The following is a 20,037-nucleotide window of genomic DNA, read 5'->3' as shown; positions in this document are numbered from 1 at the left end:
TCATGATCTTTCCGCAGGAACTACCGCACTGCACTCATTTCTTGCCCTTCATCCTGCCATTACCAGCAGCTTCCCCAGCACGGTCACCTTTGAGGAGGTGCAGTTCTTCAGCGGACCAAACTACCAGCGAGGCATTGACTGGTAACCATGGAAACTCCATCCATGCCTAATGCTCTTTGTTTCATTTGCAAGAACTCATTTGTGGATTAAATGTGTCCTACATTTATTGAGTATATTGTGCCTTAGAAAGCATGACTATTGTTATTAATGCTCATATTTTGGGAAAAGTATTAAAATGATGTCACTGGTTGAGAAAACATGCTATTACTTTTCTCAAAGTCATCAGACATGTGGTTTTGCAGGGTTGACAAAAAAAAAAAAAAAAAAAAACGAGTCAAAAAAGTTCTGTAAACTTTTTCGATTTGGACCACCTAGGAATGTCTCAGCAAGCACTCAGAACACCTGCATAGGAACATGTTTAAAACAAACCACAGACAATGCATTAAAATAAACAACATAATTCCCCTCTTAATATTTTATTGGTATAGGATTTGCCACTTGCTTCATTCTGCAGGCTAATTCTGTCCCTCTGTCTTGTCTCAGGTATATGGATTTTTTCCCCGTACCCTCGAATGTGAGCACAGACTTCCTGTTTGAGAAGAGCGCAAACTATTTTGACACTGAAACTGCCCCGAAGAGAGCAGCCGCCCTGTTACCAAGAGCCAAAATCATCTCTATACTCATCAACCCTGCTGACCGAGCGTATTCCTGGTATCAGGTGCGTTTGTGTACTCAAGAAACCAAAGGATCAAGGTTTAGCTAGTTAATTAGCATGACTCGGTTAGCCCCTGCTGGTAGATGTCATAACTACACCGTCTGATGTAAAATTGGCATTTATTTCCATTGGAAATGGAAAAACTTCTGTCCACAAAATCAGTTTTGTGAGCTACCTTCATGTGCAAACGCACAACGAGTCAGACGCCTAAGCTTTCGGAAGCAGCCATTCATTTCTTGTGTCTCTAGAGCAGGGGTGCCCAACCCTGTTCCTGCTAATCGACTGTCCTGCACAGTTCATCTCCAACCCTAATCAAACAACCGACTCAAACCCTGCTCTAGAGTCATTAGTCACATGACATTTAAGGCTCAGATGATTGGTTAAAAAAACACACCTTGCAACAGAACTTAATGCCCATAAGAAAAGATGGCGGATTCCAAATCACATGCAACAGCCAGTGAGACAAATGAAAATGATAAAGGCCCCTATATACAATATATATTGTTGAAATTGAACAAACTGGTGTGACGACATTTTGGACAAATCACGCTGAAATAATGTTTGCTTGAAGTTCGTTTCGGGAGTTCGAAATAGCTTGCAAAGCAAACTTTCCAGAAAAGTTTGTTTAAGCTGGTAAACATCCTCGTACTACCATTGGTCCGTGGCAATACGTAATAGGTAGGTGTGGCTCTGAGTCTCCGCCGCCTTTGGTGTGGAAATCTTCTCCGGTTCATTTCTTCTGTTCGGTCCGCCAAGGTCAGGCGTCTGCGAGTAATAACATGAAGTGAAGGCCAAGTATGGTAACCCATACTCGGAATTTGGCCTCTGCATTTAACCCAACCAAGTTAGTGCACACACATTAGGAGCAGAGAGTAGTGAACACACTTTGCAAACCATGGACACACAGGGGTTGCCTTGCTCAAGTCGTGGGTATTGAGGGTAGAAATGAGCACTGTTCATTCACATTCCTTCCATCTTTCAGGTTACAAGTCAGACTCTCTAACCATAAGGTTATTTTTTACATTTTAATGTTTAATACTGTAAAGCTGCGACAAACGTGACATGTTGATATGATCAGAATGGGTGAAGTCATGATGTTCACTAATTAATAACGTACACCACTGGTCACGTATTTCATACTTTCTTTCATCACTAAGCGAATAACGAAAAAGCACTTCGCCTAGAGTATATCAGCGCCTTAATGGAGAGCGTTTTCCAGATATCATAGACGACCTCCTCCAGTGACACATCAGAAGAAAACTACAACTGTTTAATGTCTCTGCTGTCACTCTCTCTCTCTAGCATCAGAGGGCTCATCAGGATCCTGTGGCGCTAAACTACACGTTTCACGAGGTGATCTCCGCTGGGCCGTCCTCTCCCGCAGCTCTGCTGTCTCTACACCGGCGCTGTCTTCAGCCTGGAGCTTACAGCAGTCATCTGGAGCGCTGGGTACATCACTACCAGCCCAGTCAGGTGTGTGTACACGCACGCCAACAGCTGACTTCTAGTTAAGCCACTATTAACCTAGCCAGGTGTGAACACAAAAGATTTACCACTTATAAGAACTCTTTTCATCTTAGTCAGCAGTTATGTCATGCTATGATGTAACTATCCTCCTTTTCAGTTCTGGATGTCAATTGTGTTCAAAACATGTGTAAACAGATAATATAATAGCAGCTAAAACACACAACACTGGTTCAGCTAGATACTGTGCGTCACTGCACAGCACCACTAAAAGCTCACCTGTGTTTACATGCATGTCTTTTAGCGGACTTAAAGGGTTAGTTCACCCAAAAATAAGATAATTTTGATGAAATCTGACAGCTTTCTCACTCCTCCATAGGCTTTCAGAGGGACCCAAACTCGCCGGCCCAGAATAGTTATTAAAAACATTGTTAAAATAGTCCAAGTGGCTACAGTGGCTCTACATTATGTTTATCATGCGATGACGATACTTTTTGTGCGGAAAAACAACAAAAATAACGACTTTATCCAACTATTAGTGTTCTTCAATGTGGGCCTCTGACGAGAGTTCACGGGAGCGCCAGGACGCATGCGCGAGAACTGAGATTACGGCGTTCTTCTTCTTCTACTCCTACTTGTTACTGGCTGCTCACTCCTTCGGAGTATTATTACCGCCATCTACTGTACAAGATGACATCCCGACATCATGTTCATCGAGACGTAAATCACAATAAGTGTCGAATTCAATAGTTTACATACAGCGCGCGTCTTCCTCTGCTTATAAACAGACCGTTTTGCGCTTCCGGCAATGTCGGGGCGTCATCTTGTACAGTAGATGGCGGTAATACGAGTGAGCAGCCAGTAACAAGTAGGAGTAGAAGAAGAACGCCGTAATCTCAGTTCTCGCGCATGCGTCCTGGCGCTCCCGTGAACTCTCGTCAGAGGCCCACATTGAAGAACACTAATAGTTGGATAAAGTCGTTATTTTTGTTGTTTTTCCGCACAAAAAGTATTGTCGTCGCATGATAAACTTAATGTAGAGCCACTGTAGTCACTTGGACTATTTTAACAATGTTTTTAATAACTATTCTGGGCCGGCGAGTTTGGGTCCCTCTGAAAGCCTATGGAGGAGTGAGAAAGCTGTCAGATTTCATCAAAAATATCTTAATTTGTGATCCGAAGATGAACGAAAGACTTGCATGGTTGGAACAACATGAGGGTGAGTAATTACTGACAGAATTTTCATTTTTGGGTGGACTATCCCTTTAAATAAATTAATGAATAAAATCTTATTTAATGAAAAATGTGAAATATTTCTAAATATTTTTCTACACAGTTTCTATCGATAAGATATTTTTAAGCTTGGCATAACTAGAAAAATATGTTACATTACATTCAAAGGTTTGGAGTTGGTAAGATTTTTTGTTTTTGAAAGAAGTATCTTATGCTCACCAGGGCTGCATTTATTTGTTAGAAAATACAATTAATATTGTTAAATATTATTAGACTTAAAAATAACTGTTTTCTGTTTTAATAAACTTTTAAATATAATTTATTCATGTGGTGGCAAAGCTAAATTTTCAATAATTTTTTTTTCCAGAATGTTTTGGTAAATGTTTTTGTTCAGATGGGAAAAAAATAGAAACTTGATCAATGAATGAAAGAATTAATTTCTTCAAAAAAAAAAAAAAAAAAAAATCTTACTGACCCCAAACTGTATTCATAAAACAGATAAAATTGCTAATAAAAAAATCTTTTTCAATTTTGTCTTATTTTAAGTCATCTTGAGACCCCCTGGTTGAGAATCACTGTTCATTTATAAGTGTATTACTGTAAACTGTTAAATTATAAACATGAATGAAAACTGGAGTTGTCAGCGGTATCAACACCTTTATTTATGTTGAGAAATAACCTAGAATATTCACACATAATGAATGCATGCACACACATTTGAGTCTTCAGTGAGCAGGTGTGTTGAGCTGCCTCAGTGTGTGTGATGTGTGTTTCATCCTGTGAACAGCTGTTGATCGTGGATGGTGTGCAGCTGCGCTCCAGTCCTGCTCAGATGATGGATGGGATTCAGAAGTTCCTGGGAGTCACACCGTACTACAACTACACACAGGCTCTGGCGTACGACCTCTCCTTATTACACACCTTCTCACGCTTAATAAAACTACATTTATTACAAAACTGATACAGTAGTTCCAGTCCTGGATGCTAATTTGTCACATTTTAATTAAAGGTACACTATGTAACTTTTGGCCATTTAGTGGATAAAAAACAAACTGCATGCTTTTTGAGGAAGAACATTGTTTTGGTTGTGAGTGGCTGTGCTGGTGAATATGGTTGTTATATTGCTTTTATTACATGGCTTGGTTGAATTCTAATGTACAATGCGGTCTGTTATTTCTTGATATACCATGGTCTGGGTGAATACTCGATTCTGATTGGCTGCAGGGTGTCCATTAAAAAGTGATAGAGGACACCTAGTAAAGGAGTTCTGGTGAAACTGACTGTTTACCGTTCGAAATTAATAAATAAATGCGCTGGCTACATCAGCTGTGAGTAACCATAGCAACAGGCAGTAAACTGAAGGGTTCTATCAAAGAGTATAGAAGTACCAAGAGGCGAAACTCAATAGAACGTTCCATTGCAACAAACTCACCCATGCGCAGAGCTGCAGCTCCGCCATCTTGGACTGAACGCAACACAGCTGTCATAGAATTGAACGATACCGGTTCAAATTCAAAAGCGGTTAAATTAACTAAAAAGTAGTTTCTAGTTTTTAATATCTCTAGAGCAGACATATCCCATGTCTCCCGGAAGATCCGGGAGTCTCCCGCATATTGATAGCGGCTCCCTGATGCCCGCAAATTAGCTAAAATCACCCGGAATCTAAAGCGAGCGAGCAAGAGCGCGCAGCTCCAAACCGTGTAACGTTAGAGCACACGGCAGAAAGGGTGAGGAAGCGAAATATCAACATATCAACCTAAAATGTGGAACACAATTTGTTCAGATTTTTTGCTTTCATTTTCTTGCAGTTCTAGAGTAAAATATATTTTGTAATATATATATTTATATAAAATATAAATAATTATATTTTAAATTTGTACATTTTAATAAACTCAAACTTGCATAACTTTTTTCTGTTTCACTTTCATAATTTATTTCACTTCAACAATAATCTGACAAATTAAAACAAGACCAACCATAGGTCTAAATTCCAAAGCATTCTTGAATTACAACCATTTAAGTTTGGATAGTGATTTTCATGTTTATGCGAAAAAAAGGTGACACTAGTTAAAGGGTTAATTTAGTGATAACAATGAATTAATAAAGCGGTCATTTGCCAGGTTAGGTTCATATCTCTGAAAGTATGCGATTTAAAAAGCCCATTTCGAGTCTTGACAATTTCGACCAAATACATAACATTAGCAAACTGTTACTGCGGTTATGGGATAGCTTACATTAACGTTACAGCACCTGTTATCGTTGACGTTAGATCACTTTAAAGTTAATAAAAACCTTTTCTACTTTACCTCTCTGGATCTTTGGGGAATCTATGAAATGCTAGTTGATTGTTTGTACACTGGTAGTTGTTGCAGTTGATGGCAGAACACTGTTTTCTTTGTTTCCAATTATTTCCAGACATAATGTTAATGCTGTACAGTAGTTGTGCTAACGGTAAAGCCGTTGGTTCAGTCCAAAATGGCGGCCGCGCTACCGAAGCGCCACCTAGTGGCTGTTGTCAAAACTGCAACGGAGTTTCGCCTCTTGTTACTTCTATACTCTTTGGTTCTATGAGCTGAGCGGACTATAAATATATCCGGTTGCTAAATAAACCGTCAGGCGTAACCAGGGAAACCAAGTTATTGTTTGTAAAAACTTTAGATTTCGATTGTAAAACTAATTAAAATATGAACTAATGTTTTAAAAATGTGTTATTTGGCAAGTGACCATGGTATAAGCGGGTTAATGCCCTTCGAGGTGTCCATTGTCAGGTATTAATGGACGACGGCGAGGCGTGAACCGTCCGACGCGCAGCGGAGGGCATTAACCCTTACATAACAGACCGCTGCTAAGTATAACACACCGTTGCCATGCAAAACAGAGCGTTGCCATGGACATGCAGGATTTTAACCGTAGAGACGGAACGGACTATTTTCTTTAGCGGAAGCAATACAATCGTTTTTAAATCAATAAACTCCTTTTTAAATCAATATTTTGTGTCAAATTATTGATTTATTTGGTAGGTAGCCATGTAATAAGCGGGATAATGTAGAGCGAGGCCGTTGTTATAGCGAATACAACCCCTTCAGGCTGATTCAATCCTGATCAGCCTGTCGGGGTTGTATTCGCTATAACAACCGCCTCGCTATACATTATCCCTTACATAAAACATTCGCTACTAGGCTTATAGATGTATCCAGTTTTGATGGAAAGGATCTCAATCTGACTAGCTGAAGATGTTACAAGATGTTATGGGTGATTCCTCAGATAATTGGAGATTTAGCTGCTCCGTGTCAACCTTTCTCACTCGTTGTGAAAACTAACCTATGCCACTCACACACCATACAAATGTTAAAGTAGACGGAGCAACTTTTCTCTATTTATGGATATGACGAGACTCGCACGAGTGACGCATGTATGCAATTTCCTGTGAAAACCATCCCAACAGATCTAAAACATAAACACTTACCATCACCATTAGTGATGGTATCATTACCATAGTGAATCAAGACAAAAACACGTTTTAGAAGATTGAAGGATTGATGATGTATTGACTCATTGATTCATTTTGAACAAAAAAAAAGTTACATAGTGTACCTTTAAAATGTATGTCCTTAATATTTTATTATGTAAAACAAAAAGTCCCACCAAGTGGCAAACTCTAACAAATGATGGTAGAGTTTTTCTCAGAACTAATATAATTATCCCAGAGCCCTTTTTAATTATTTTAACCTTTTGTCATGTATTAAGGTTTTTACATTATATTAATAACAGTTATACATTTTTATTTATTGCTGAAATCTAGGAATGTATGTACAGTAATGTTTATTTTCAAAAGTCTTACTAAGGGAAAAGTAACCCTCTCTCTGCTCTCTGTTGAAAGGTTTGACGAGAGTAAAGGTTTCTGGTGTCAGAAACTGGAGGCAGGACGCACTCGCTGTCTGGGAAAGAGCAAAGGAAGGAAATATCCTGACATGAGCCTGGAGGTACAGCTCACTTCTCATGCTAGAGCTCCAGATATGGAGATAAGATACTCTAACTGAACAAAAATAGACATTGCATTTCAATTATAGCCAGTGAAGTTTATTTAGTCCTGTTTTCCTCTCTATGATTCAGCAGCACAGTTGAGAAAGCTGATTGAACAGAATTTATAAGATCGACTTTGAGGGTGTAGAAAGTCAGTTAGAAATCAAGTGAGAATAGAGCAGAGATAAAATAAAGTTTAAATTTTCATGCTATAATGATGACTAATGTCAACTATGATCTCATAATTATGATTTACCAAAGTTTTTTTAATTTATTAAATGGCACATCAAATTTTCATGCCATATTTAAGATTTTATATCAAGTTTGACTTTTTGTCAATTTTTATATTTTATGTCATGACTTTGTCAATTTCAACCTTTTATCTCATAATTATGAATTAGTATGCCATAATTTCAACCTTTTGTCAATTTTGACTGTCATAATTGACTTAGTATCTCATCTTTTTTACTTTTTATGCCATAATTGTCTTTTTATCTCATAATTTTCAGTCATAGACTTGGTGTCTCATAATTCTTTTTACTTTATCTCATAATTAGTAAATTATAATTCTATTTTGTCTTTTTTGTTATGATTTATTATCTCATAATTGACTTACAGTACTGTATGTCAATTGACACTTGTCACAATTATGATTTATAAATTATAAGTCAATTATAAGACAATAAATCATAACAAAAAAGACAAAATTATGACTGTCACAATTATGAGATGTCAATTATGAATTGTCAAAATTGACATAAAAAGCCAAATTATGACAGTCAAAATTGAGATTATGATGCTGTCATTATGTTGGCATTTTTTTCTTACTGTAATTTTGACTTAGAGTATTTCAAATGACTCATGTCACAATTATGATTTTATCTCATGATTTTGACTTTTTATGTCATAATTATGTTTTACCAAAGCATGATTTTATTTCTTAAGTGATGGAAATGAGCTTCCATAATTATATATTTGTGTGTAACTCTCATTTTGTTTTCTTCCCATCACTCCAGTCAAGGGCGTTTCTGTCAGAGTATTACCGCGAGCAGAACGTGGAGTTACTCAGGATGTTTAAACGTCTGGGTCAGCCTCTGCCCGTTTGGCTCAGAGACGAACTGCACAACGCCAGCTGGAGCTGATAAGAGCCTTCATGAGGAGAACCACGGCAGAACCCTGCTCCACATAGGAGAACTCAGGGCCCGTGTGCGGCAGGAGCCAAAAGAGGACTGACCCCTCTCGCCCTCCTTACTCCGCACAGGCTCTGACCGAGGAGACGGCCCGATCACGCTGTCAGTCTGAATGAAGCCCTCAGAGTCAGAGTTGCCCTCAACCTCGTTATGGGAACTTGTAGTAGACCTTTATGGATTCACAGATATGGAAATGGGAGTGACCTGATTGGACAGTTTTAAAAATACTTCTAGAGTGGTTTAAAATCCGTTGTGAACTTGCTGTTTTGAAATGCAAACATTGTCTTATAGGAAGAGAGGGAATTGCACAGAACCTCTTGAAGATTGGGAACATTTTGTGGAAATACCCATGAAAGGGAGGAACTATGAGAGGATTATTTAAATGTTATTCTCAAAAGTCTTTAACTCTGCCAAGCAGAGAAGTATTTAAATGTGCATCATAAATTTCAGCCATCTTGCTGCCTTTAAAAAAAACAACAACAAAAAAAAACAGTTACTGTTAAGTGATTTCTGTTTGAGGTCAACAAACATTGTGCAGCCCAAGGAGCTAAGAAGAGAAGTACGGTATGCTGCAGACTTTTGCCAATGAGTGAATGTGAATTTTGTGTATGTGTAGCAACAGTTGGGTACATAAAAAATGAATTCACAGTAATGTGATCCCATGTCTGGTATTCAGGTTAAATACACACATATTGGGAAATAAAGGCACAGAATGGAGACGGGCATCTCGGTTTCCTCTTCTTTAAAGAGTAAAATAAGGTGAACTGGAGATGAGAGGTGAGTATCTTATCTCTTTTCCTGCAGTCTGCTTTATCAGATGAGAAGAAGAATAGAGAGAGTTTGATTAATCACCGCCCAGAAACAAGAGACTCGCCCTCCATTTGAGAGATTGGGGGCCCAGCTGCTCGACTGTAGGAAGCAAAGCCCTTAAATAAGACTTGCTCAGGTCCGCTGGGAACCGCCACAGACAGCACACTGCGTGCTGGAGGGTAGAGGAAGGAAAATAAATGGTGTGAAGCCTAAAGTGCCTATGCATCTGACTGCAGACCCACTCTATAGAAGCAGGAAATGCTGCTTACTGAAGTATTACTTTTCCTAGCATATCTTTACAGCTGGACACGTACAAAAACTATAAGGTTTAATTCACAGTATATTAAACATGGACATGTATGGTACGGTTGTTGGTTCATGAAGCACGTACTGTTGCCTCATGAAATCAACAACCAGAATATTTAACTAGGAATGGGCAACTTGAGATTCAAATGCTTCTTTCAAAACGAAATAATTGCTTTTCATTCATTAACCAGCATAACACTCCTGGATTAAAGGTGCATTCAGTGGGTGCTTCTCAATAAGGCTGCGAGAAGAGATGATCAGAGAAGAGATGACGCTGAGGCAGGGGAGGTTATTTTGATTAAAGATTATAAGGGCACATGAATAAAAAATATGCACGGATAAATCATAATGCTGCAATATTCCATAAAAAATAAGAATAGTCCATTTTTATTTTATGGTGACTAGAATGTCGATCTAGTAAGTGCACACGGTTACGTCACAAGGTTTCGTCCACGTGGTCACGGCACGATAATACCATTAAAAAAATAAAATAAAAATGTATACGAACTTTTACTTTGTATTAACTGATTATAATGACAAAATGTGTGGTGTTGATTACATTACGGACAGTTAGAATTAAGTGATTAATTTACATCAAAAGAAAAAAAATGCCTTCATCTCTGAAATCATTTTCGTCTTGCATTCCATAATGAAACTGGTCGAACTCAGTCCCGATTCCTTTTCTGATAACTTTGTGTATGTGTGTGAATTGGAATGTGTGCAAAGGAAGATTGTGGACTCAAGGATATGCACTCATTCCTTAAAAAAAATAAACTGAACATTTGACAGGAAACAAACGCTTCCTTCCAATGACCCTCTCATCTCACCTCTCCAACAAAATGAGTCCAACAAAAAAGCAACTTGAGAATCAGCACTCACTCAAGATTTTCTCCGTCATCAAATCTTTCCACCTTGTGTAGGCTACTCCGTTCTTTATGCTCGATTTTTACACTTCTTTTGTCCATATTTTTTCAGCCGTAGCCTACATTGTGTTATTTTCCCGTTTTCTCCACTGCTAAATGAATAGACAGTTGGCCAAAAGTGGTGTTCGGAGGGGGATAATTGTTTTTAATGACCCTACAAGTTCGATTAAAACCATCAAAAATATGTGGAATTATTTTAAATATGAGGGAAGAACAAAACACTCATTAAGGTATTTATCTGGCAGAATTATTTGGCAAAAAGGTAAACTTACAGCAACAGGTTTCATTTTACTGCAAAAACCCCCATAGAAAACAAGGGAAAATTCATACATTGACAACATCATAAACTGTTATTAATATTGTGTTGGTTCTCTCTTTTGTAATTTCTTTGTATGGACACCGTGGCCAAAATAATGCACAACTATGCAATATGCTTTAAAAAAAAATCTTTAATAAAATTTGAATGAAGGGTCAATTTTTCTAAGCTGGACATCACTTTTGGAGGGGGTGACCCACAACATAGGCTACATAATTAAAACAGAAGTCATTATGTCTTCAGTGTAAATCATTCAGACGACAGTTCACAAAACCTATTTATTTCTTAATCTGTATTTTTTTTTTTTTTAAATAAGCACCAAACTACTAAATGCACCTTTATGTTCCGTGAGGCCTGAAAAGTTAGACACATTCTTCATTGTAATAATGTGCATGAATGAATCTTTCAAAATAAGACCAGAGACACATATCAAGGCAAATACAGTAGATGTTGTAAATTTCATGTGGATTTTTACATTGCACGAAAAAAAAGCACAGAATCAGCTGCAGAAATGCTCTTTTTATTAAATACTTTCCAGATCAAGTTTCAATAATAACAAAGCTATGATAAAGACCTACTAACATTCAGACAAACACTTGATAGTTGTCATTTCATGGTTTTATTAAATGTATGATCATGCAAAAATCCAGCATCCATGTTTAAACTCCGAGTATATACGAAGCCCAATAGTATACCATTACAATGCAATAGATTTACTTAGAATGAGGGGAGCATACCAAGCAGAGGCTTTTGTTTTATATATTTTTCACTATTTTCTACATTTTTTTGTTTTTTCATTTTTAATATGGTACATCACTTATAATTCCCAATGGAGTGATTTTCATGTCGAGATGCAAATACTATGAGAATCTTTTCTCCTTTTTTATTAAGTAAACACAGACAGTGAAAAAAAAAAAAAAAAAAAAAAAAAAAAAGATTTACCAAGAAAAGTACACATGCATATTCTCTGGTTTATTTAAACTGCGTGTTTGATTTCTCCTGTCATTGGACGGGTGGGCCAGAAGACTCATACATCTGCCGTCTGGCCCAGGATTCAGACCGAGCTTTCAGGGGTTGGGTATTTATTTCGCTAAATCTATCAGCTAGTTACTCCCCATCTCAATCCCTTTCATTTTCATGGAGCTGAAGATGTCGACCATGTACAGTAAAAGGAACTTTTGGATGGGTTTAAATAAAAATGAAAAGGATAAAAAGCGTAGATCTAGTTTGGCCAGGCAAGGCAGCAGTTCCCCATAGGACAAATAAAAGGAAAAAGGACAAAAAATAGCAATAAAAAAATGCAAGAAATAAGCGCGAGACACAAAACGGACGTGAAAACAGCATCACATATAATCTAACAGCATCACTACGTACTTAAAAGACATTGTCATTAAGGTGATAAACGCGCACACGCACACACGCACACACACACGTGCGGAGGTATAGTCCTGATATGTCACAAAGCCCAGCACACAATGAGGTGTGCGAACACTACATGTATTTACAGACCGTTACAAAAGACTGATGTGTTTCAAGGAGACGGGGTGAACTCGTAGTTTTGGTTGTTGTTTTTTTTTTCCCACACGTAATATATTGCGTCAAACGAAACTATACTAAAATCTATCTAAAGACAAAACCGTAGCAGTGATGAAAAGCATCCGTGCAACTACAGACTCAACAGATTAATCACTTGCGAAAAACCAAACCCTCACTTCTAAGTTAAGTAACAGTAACACTAAAACTGAGTTTAAATAGTCAGTGCCATAAAGCCTGCGTAATATAATTTGTGGTGAAATCTAACAAACTGATGTGAATTTCAATTGTACAAACATTAAAACTGTGATTTTAAACAACGTAACTCTGGCAACTGGACGCGTTGGGTTTCGTTTTTTCCTGACCCGCTCCTTGTGATGGGATGAACTGAATGGCATGTATTTACAGAGCACGTACACCCCCATGAACCACGGCCACGACAACACTGAGGACAGGGTGAGTTAGACACGTCCAACATTACTAAAACAACTGAGTACGTCTACAGTGCAGCTGAGTGGTGGAAGAAGGGATGGCGAGTCGAATACTAAAGCTATTTTCATCATGATGCAGTTTGTAAAAATGACTAGTCCTCCTTTGAGCTCAAACCTGACGAGTTTGGAAAATGGGAATGAGGTTCATGTCTGACTATCACAGTACATCCTGCCTGTGTGTATAAAGGCAGTGGTTTGTCTATGGCGCTAATATGACTAGCAAAACAGGAAGGGCAAATCTACTGGTCGGCGTTTAGTTGTGTGCTGTTCACTTGGGCTTTCTTCATATTAAATCTAAATGGAGGATTCAATTTATTTCCAATCGCACACACCCCCACACAAACATACCGAGCGATCAGGAACGACATCTTTCCCTAAACCTGGATGGTGAGAGTTCATACCTCCTTTAAATATCTCTGTATATCTTTACATGTTTATTTAGATTAGCTTAAAAAATAAAACAGTCTTAAAAATTCAAACTGAACATAAAATACTTGTGTTACGTCAGTCCAAGAAAAAAAAAAAAAAAAAAAAAAAAAAAAATCAAATAAAAGAAAGAGTTCCACATTAACACAAGAGATTACTAAAACCTGGGCCGCACAAACTTTATCTCAGACCCAAGTTACATAAAAAGCCAACACCGAACAGAAACACTCCTTAAAAAGACTAAAAACTACACTTTGGTTCTTTTTTGATATGAAGAACTTCTGCTCTCGGATTAGACAACACGTTCCCTTAATTTTTCATATAATTTTGTTTCCAAAAATCTGCAAAGTATACAAGAATGATTGTGATGACAAACCTGTAAACTTTAGAAGCTTTTGGGCGCTAATCCATTTTGTGATTTTTTTTTTTTTTTTTTTTTTTTTTTTTTAAGTTCAGCCCCCCACCCTGCCAACTCTCATCCTGGTTTACTTACATAAATGCTTTTTCAAACTTGATTGTAGCTTCTGGTTCAGCTAGCGATTTTTACAATGTACAGTATATTTATGAATTCATAGATCAGTACTTACAACACCTTCTGAACATCTTTAACGGGCAAAAAAAAAAAAAAGATGGTTCTGTGGGAAAAGGACAAAACAGCACCCCCATGTGGGCGTCAGATACATGCACCGTCCCTTGGGCGGGGCCACGGCCGCGGCCAGCTCCCGTTGGTCAAAGATTGGACAGGATAGGTGGTGTTGACAGTTGAACTGGATGTCGTCAGAGTTCCTCACTGGTGTGTCTGTAACTTTAAGAGCTGTCATCCAGCTGGCCTTCACATGCCCGTCCAGCCACAAAGAAGAAACATTCCCATTATCTCGAGAATCCAGGTAAACTGAAAGAAATAAAGCTTTCTGTGAATGGAAATGTGCATCATCAGTCTTATGCATATTTTGCTTCCTTCAAGGGATAGCTTTCCTAAAAATGTAGGATTTTTTTTTTTCATTTCAACACCCTCAAGTTGTTCCCAGTTTCTTTCTTCCATTGAACACAAAAGATGATATTTTAAAGGAATGTTGGTAACCAGAAATTTGACGGCACCCACTGACTTCCATAGTTTTGTTTTCCTACTATGGAAGTCAATGGTTGCTGTCAATTGTCTGGTTAACAACATTCTTTAAAATATCTTCTTTTGTGTTCAACAGAAGAAAAACTCATACAGGTTTGGAACAACATAAGGGTGAGTAAATTATGAACAAAAAAAATTTGTTTGGGTGAACCATCACTTTAATCAGGCACGTTTTTCACATTAGTTAAATTCCGGGGGCGAAATGACAAAAACTGTCTATTGTTAATAGTGCAGCGATGTACGAAGCACTTTCAAACCAAGCAGCCTTCTGCGGAAATTACACATGGCCAACCGGAACCCGTTGCAAAATCTTCACGATAAAAATCATTTGCAATCGTGAAATTCCCGTTCATGTGGATTTCTATTGAAATTACTTAATTTTTTCCACGAAAATTTGCAGAAATATAAATATACCGCACCTTTAGAGGATTTTTTTTTTATTTTTATGCAAAAGTAACATAAGCATTACTTTCCATAAAAAGTAACAGTTACTTCTTAGGGAGTAATGCAATATTGTAACATTACTTTTAAAAGAAACTTTCCCAAACACTACAAATAAGACAAATAAAGTTGAAGCAATCATGAGAAATAAAATCACAATGGTGAGATTACCTTTTTATTTTATTGCTTCTTTTTTTAATCCAGGCTTAATTACATACGTTAAATGACGGAGAAAAATGGCGGAGTGCGAATGGGGTGTTTTTACCTGTCCTGTGCAGTTCACTGTAAGGGGGCGGCTGGTGCCCCTGAGCAGTGGAAGTGGACGTTAAGCCACTTGCTTTCACGGCGGTGCCACACGCGCGTCTCCTCCGATTGGCAGCTACGCGGGCGGCCCTGGCTGTCGATGTACTGCGTCAGCCGGATATACGCAATGCAGGCAGCGTCCTCCCCGATGAGATGAACGTGAGGATTGAGAATAGTGGTGTGCACGGGCTTGTTGTTCTTACTCAACACTGTAAAAGCCAAACACATTGATTTTATCTCAGTTATGGTCAATAGTTGTGACTTGAATGAATGATTATTTAAGGAAAAGCAACTATACTCATAGTTAGACATGACTCACAGTGCTCAAAGTAAAACTTGTGGAAGTCCATCCCCTCGACCAGGTTCCCCAAAGCTTCAGGCTCAAAAGAGGTCAGACCAGGGTCACAGATTCTTCTGTGGTACATACGAATGTTTACAGTGAAGCAATTTAATTGGAGCCCGGATACAACTGGATATTACCAGCATTTCGTGGCTAGATACAATATTCTCTCAAAATAACAGGAGCATCTGTTCACAAACTACTGATCAGCCTGGGAATTCAGTTCTTTCAGACCAATATTTTATAGGCCTGTTTGTACATTTTTAATATAAAATGCAACTTAAAGCCTTAAATTTATACAATGACTTACAATTTTCCAAGTATCTTTGTTACAAAAGATCCCTGTGTTGCAGTCATGTGCAGGTGGGCTGTACTTACGTGTATGCTTCAAAGTCTCCATTGTTGACAGCTTCGATCAACTGCTCCGTGATCTTTATAATCTCCTGCTTACGAGCTACTCGAACAGAACGGGTGAAAGATGAGGGATGATGGAGGGAGAGGAAATTAAATGATGAAAAAAGAAAAAAAAAACAACAACGGAAAGTTAATAAGTACAACCTGCACTGCTCACACTGCAGATACCTGCGAAAGTTTCATATTAAAGAGATTGTCCACCCAAAAAAGAAAATTCTTTCATTAATTACTCGCTCTCATGTCGTTCCAAACCCGTAAGACTTTCGTTCATCTTTGGAACTCAAATGAAGATCTTTTGATGCTTCAAAAAGTTCATAAAGAGCAGCACGTTTGAGCTTCAGCAAGAGGTTTGTTCTCGCGCATCAGACAGGTTCGGTTGAGCTTCTGTCTTATGTTTGCTGATCAATGTTTATATGTGAATAAAAGCCTACATTCAATCTGTTCATCATATAAAGAGACTGAGTCTCTTCAGAAAATGTGGACTAAACAGCTCAATTCATATGGATTAGTTTTAAGATCTCTTAATGAACTTTTTGAAGCGTCAAAGTGGTAGTTGCATAGCTGCCAATGGAGGGACAGAAAGCTCTCAGATTTCATCAAAAAGATCTTCATTTGTGTTCCGAAGATGAACAAAAGTCTTACGGGTTTGGAACGACATGAGGGTGAGGAATTAATGACAATTTTTATTTTTGGGTGAACTATCTCTTTAAGGCCTGCTGACACCAAGAGTAAAAGTGACATAAAACTACAAACAAACAAATCGTAACTCAAATTTATCAGTCTGTGAAAAAAAACATATGCCTAAATAAAAATAAAATGTGTTGAAAATACTCAGAAACCAGCTTCACCTTGATCTGAAAAGCTTGTATCTTATTGGTCGGCGAGTTTTGGTGCGTTCACGCCATGTCGCAGTTACTGTAAATACTTGATGACAAACTGGAAGTTCTACTCAGAGGTTTTCAGCTTCCTGCATTTATACATTTCTATGGCAACACTATTAATGTCAAAGTAATATCGGAGTAATTAATAGACAAAAATATAATAACATTTAAAGTTATTTAGTAGGACATTAGACATGATTATCCAACTCTTTTCTAGAAACAGTAAACTCTATTGATATTTTGATATTTGATATTTTCAAATTAATCTTGCATTATTAAGGCATTAGTCAATGATTGTAAATACTGTTTCAGAGTCGAAAAGTTGAAATCTCGTAATTACGATAATTCTGACAAGCCGTGAACTCATCTTTTTTTCCACAGAGAAAAAAAAAAGAGAATAAAAATGTGCACATTTTCTCACTGTGATGGGAACAGTACAAATGCATGTAATCAATTTAAATGCTTAAATAGGCCTTTATAGTGTGTAAATATGCATTTGGATTAACACTTTATTCGTTAAACTACTAAAAATCTACCCGCTAAAAATCAGTCACAACCTAACACAATACAAACTGCCCACTGTGACATCATATATAATGTCACTAGCTAATTCTATTAGCATGAAGAATTTGATTTCCTGTTGATTTCCTGTGTGTGTGTGTGTGTGTGTGTGTGTGTGTGTATGTGTCCTGGTCTACCCCACACACTTACACTGAGCTGCGGACACACTCGCTGTGATACCGCCGACCCCATGGACTGAGGCACAGGGGCCAGAATGAGTTCGCTCTAACTCTTGACATGAGGCATATTCTGAACTGTTCCATGCCAAGCGTTTAACGTCATGCACGGGGACGGCTGCAACACACAACGCAGCACACGCAACGGTGAGGTGATGATGCATGCAGAAAGAGAGAGGACGCATGAACACATGAGTATGAAGTACAACATCACATATCTTAGATCACCCAAAATAAAAATTCTATCATTCTTTTTTGCATCCACAGAATACAAAAGGAGAATATTTATGCAGCTCTTTTTCAAACCATGAAATTACATAGGGATGGATAATGTGGAGCTATGAAAATGTATCATAAAAGTGGTTTATGTGACTTATATAGCATATTCAAAACCTTAGTATATTCAACAGCTTTATTCTTTTTGTAGCCTCCTAGTCCCTGGTCACTTTTGTATGGAAAGATCAGCATGAACATTTGGCTAAATTTCTCCTTATGTATTCATACTGGTTTGGAACAACATGAAAGTGAGTAAATTATGATAGAATTTAAATTTTTGGGTAAACAATTCTTTTAATGCCTTAAATAAAAGTATACGCAATGAAGTAATTTTGCTGTACTTCATAAACGGTGTTAGAATGCACATAAAGGGATGAATAAAAAAGAATGGAAAAGTTTAAAATGGAATTATGATGTTCAAAGCAAGTCAAAATGTAGACAATAAATTGATCACTTATGAAGTAATGAACAGGAGGGAGGGTGGAGGAAACTGCTGAAGACAGATGCAGACAGATGTTAAAAGAAAAGAAAGCAGGTGTGGATGATGTGTTGCAGCTGCAGTGTTTTCTGGCTTGGACACAGAATCAACTCAATTTTTGATTCTTATACCATTATCAGCCACTTAACAGAAGCCTTAACTCATATGTGTCAGTTCCAACTTTTGTGTTAATTTAAAAATAGTAAAATAAGCATTAATTTCAGCAATTCTATCAGCATCCCATTTTTTAGCATTAATCTATATCATGCATATACAGTACTGTATCTGTGTTATGTCCGCCAACCTGCTCTCTAGATTTAAAATACTGTGGTTTATAATAGTTTTAGTCATTCAAATTGGGGTTTAAGACTTTATGTTTTTAAATTACGCTCATCAAGGCTGCATTTATATATGATGATAAATCTTATCAGTAAATTATATTTTTTATTTTAATATATTTTAAATTGTGATTTATTCCTGTGACAGCAAAGCTGAATTTTCAGCACCATTACTCCAGTCTTCTGTGTCACATGATCCTTCAGGAATCATTCTAATATGATTTGCAATTTATTAATGGATCCTTGCTGAATTGAGTCTTACTGACCCCGTACTTTTTGAAAAGTAGTTTATGTAAATGGCTTTGGTCATTTACCAAACCCAGTTGAAGAAATATAATACAATTATTTCAAATTCAAAACAAGCATTAGAATTCATAAAGGACTATGAATAATGATAGAAGAAAATAAAAGCATAATTTCACTAGATACTCTACATACTAGGCCTATTTCAGGTTTTTCTTAAGGTCAGCAATACATTAGAGACTGTATGGAGTAGTGTAATATGTAGCTTGGTTGTGGGAATCTATTGAAATGCGTGTACGTGCAAAAATGCATATTAACGTTTAAGACGTGTGCAATACTTTTATCACAATCAGGGAGGAGAATGTAGGAAAAATCAGGAGTAGAACATCTAAAGGGTCAATCTAGCAACTAAAGGGCATGTTCTGTCACTTTACAACAGTACAGTTGAGTAGCATGCATCAGGGGGTGAATACATTTGTGAGCAGAAAAGGGGATCAACAACTGTGACATACTGTTCTACACGGAAAACAAGTGACCCATATGGGCAGAAAGGCTGGAGTTGTGTGTGGGGGGAGGGGGACAAAAAGGTCTTGACTTGAAGGTTTGAGGGGGAGATTGAAGGTGCCCAGGTGGTACGAGAGGATCTTGACTTACTGGCAGGAGAGCCCTGTGGTGAAGCCACCAGAGCGGGCGGCTCTTCCCCGGCACTGCACTGACTCATCACGGCACTGTCACTGCTCGCTCCCTGCGCACTCTCGGCTGGCACAGCCCCAAAACCACACGACACCAGGAGGAAAAACACACACATCTCTCATGTCCTTCACCAGCCGAAACAAACTAACACAGACACCACACCAACGCTGGCACGCAATCATGACTAAATAGCTTAACGGTCACGAAGACGCTGAATGGGATGCGTTTAGATGAGCTGTTCTCGATAAAAGAAGCACTGTGTTTATGGGAACAGGAC

At 37.8% G+C, this 20,037-nt stretch overlaps 2 protein-coding genes across 26 annotated transcripts in view; one reads left to right on the top strand and one right to left on the bottom strand.

Moving 5' to 3' along the window:
- ndst2b (N-deacetylase/N-sulfotransferase (heparan glucosaminyl) 2b) overlaps window positions 1-8,865 on the top strand; it is a 75,377-nt gene extending 66,512 nt beyond the window's left edge. For both annotated transcript variants that reach the window (XM_084134775.1, XM_084134776.1), the window contains exons 9-14: window positions 18-141; window positions 604-778; window positions 2,078-2,248; window positions 4,260-4,369; window positions 7,353-7,455; window positions 8,512-8,865. In XM_084134775.1, coding sequence (XP_083990901.1) covers window positions 18-141; window positions 604-778; window positions 2,078-2,248; window positions 4,260-4,369; window positions 7,353-7,455; window positions 8,512-8,637 — 809 coding nt within the window. In that variant the 3' untranslated portion in view covers window positions 8,638-8,865. The remainder of the gene's footprint in view (window positions 1-17; window positions 142-603; window positions 779-2,077; window positions 2,249-4,259; window positions 4,370-7,352; window positions 7,456-8,511) is intronic.
- A 5,035-nt stretch (window positions 8,866-13,900) lies between these two features.
- Window positions 13,901-20,037, bottom strand: part of camk2g1 (calcium/calmodulin-dependent protein kinase (CaM kinase) II gamma 1) — a 74,500-nt gene continuing 68,363 nt past the window's right edge. For 8 of the 24 annotated variants that reach the window (XM_084134777.1, XM_084134788.1, XM_084134796.1 and 5 more), the window contains 6 exons: window positions 19,722-19,826; window positions 17,707-17,850; window positions 16,079-16,154; window positions 15,680-15,774; window positions 15,323-15,569; window positions 13,901-14,382 (listed from right to left, as the gene is read on the bottom strand). In XM_084134777.1, coding sequence (XP_083990903.1) covers window positions 15,337-15,569; window positions 15,680-15,774; window positions 16,079-16,154; window positions 17,707-17,850; window positions 19,722-19,826 — 653 coding nt within the window. In that variant the 3' untranslated portion in view covers window positions 13,901-14,382; window positions 15,323-15,336. The remainder of the gene's footprint in view (window positions 14,383-15,322; window positions 15,570-15,679; window positions 15,775-16,078; window positions 16,155-17,706; window positions 17,851-19,721; window positions 19,827-20,037) is intronic. The other 16 variants (XM_084134798.1, XM_084134800.1, XM_084134781.1 and 13 more) reach the window with 2 other exon arrangements.

The sequence above is a fragment of the Abramis brama genome (assembly GCF_963993115.1).
Source record: "Abramis brama genome assembly, chromosome: 14".
Classification (NCBI taxonomy): Eukaryota; Metazoa; Chordata; class Actinopteri; order Cypriniformes; family Leuciscidae; genus Abramis; species Abramis brama.
Note: the sequence above shows the minus strand (reverse complement) of the source record. Positions and strands in the feature narration are given on the sequence as shown.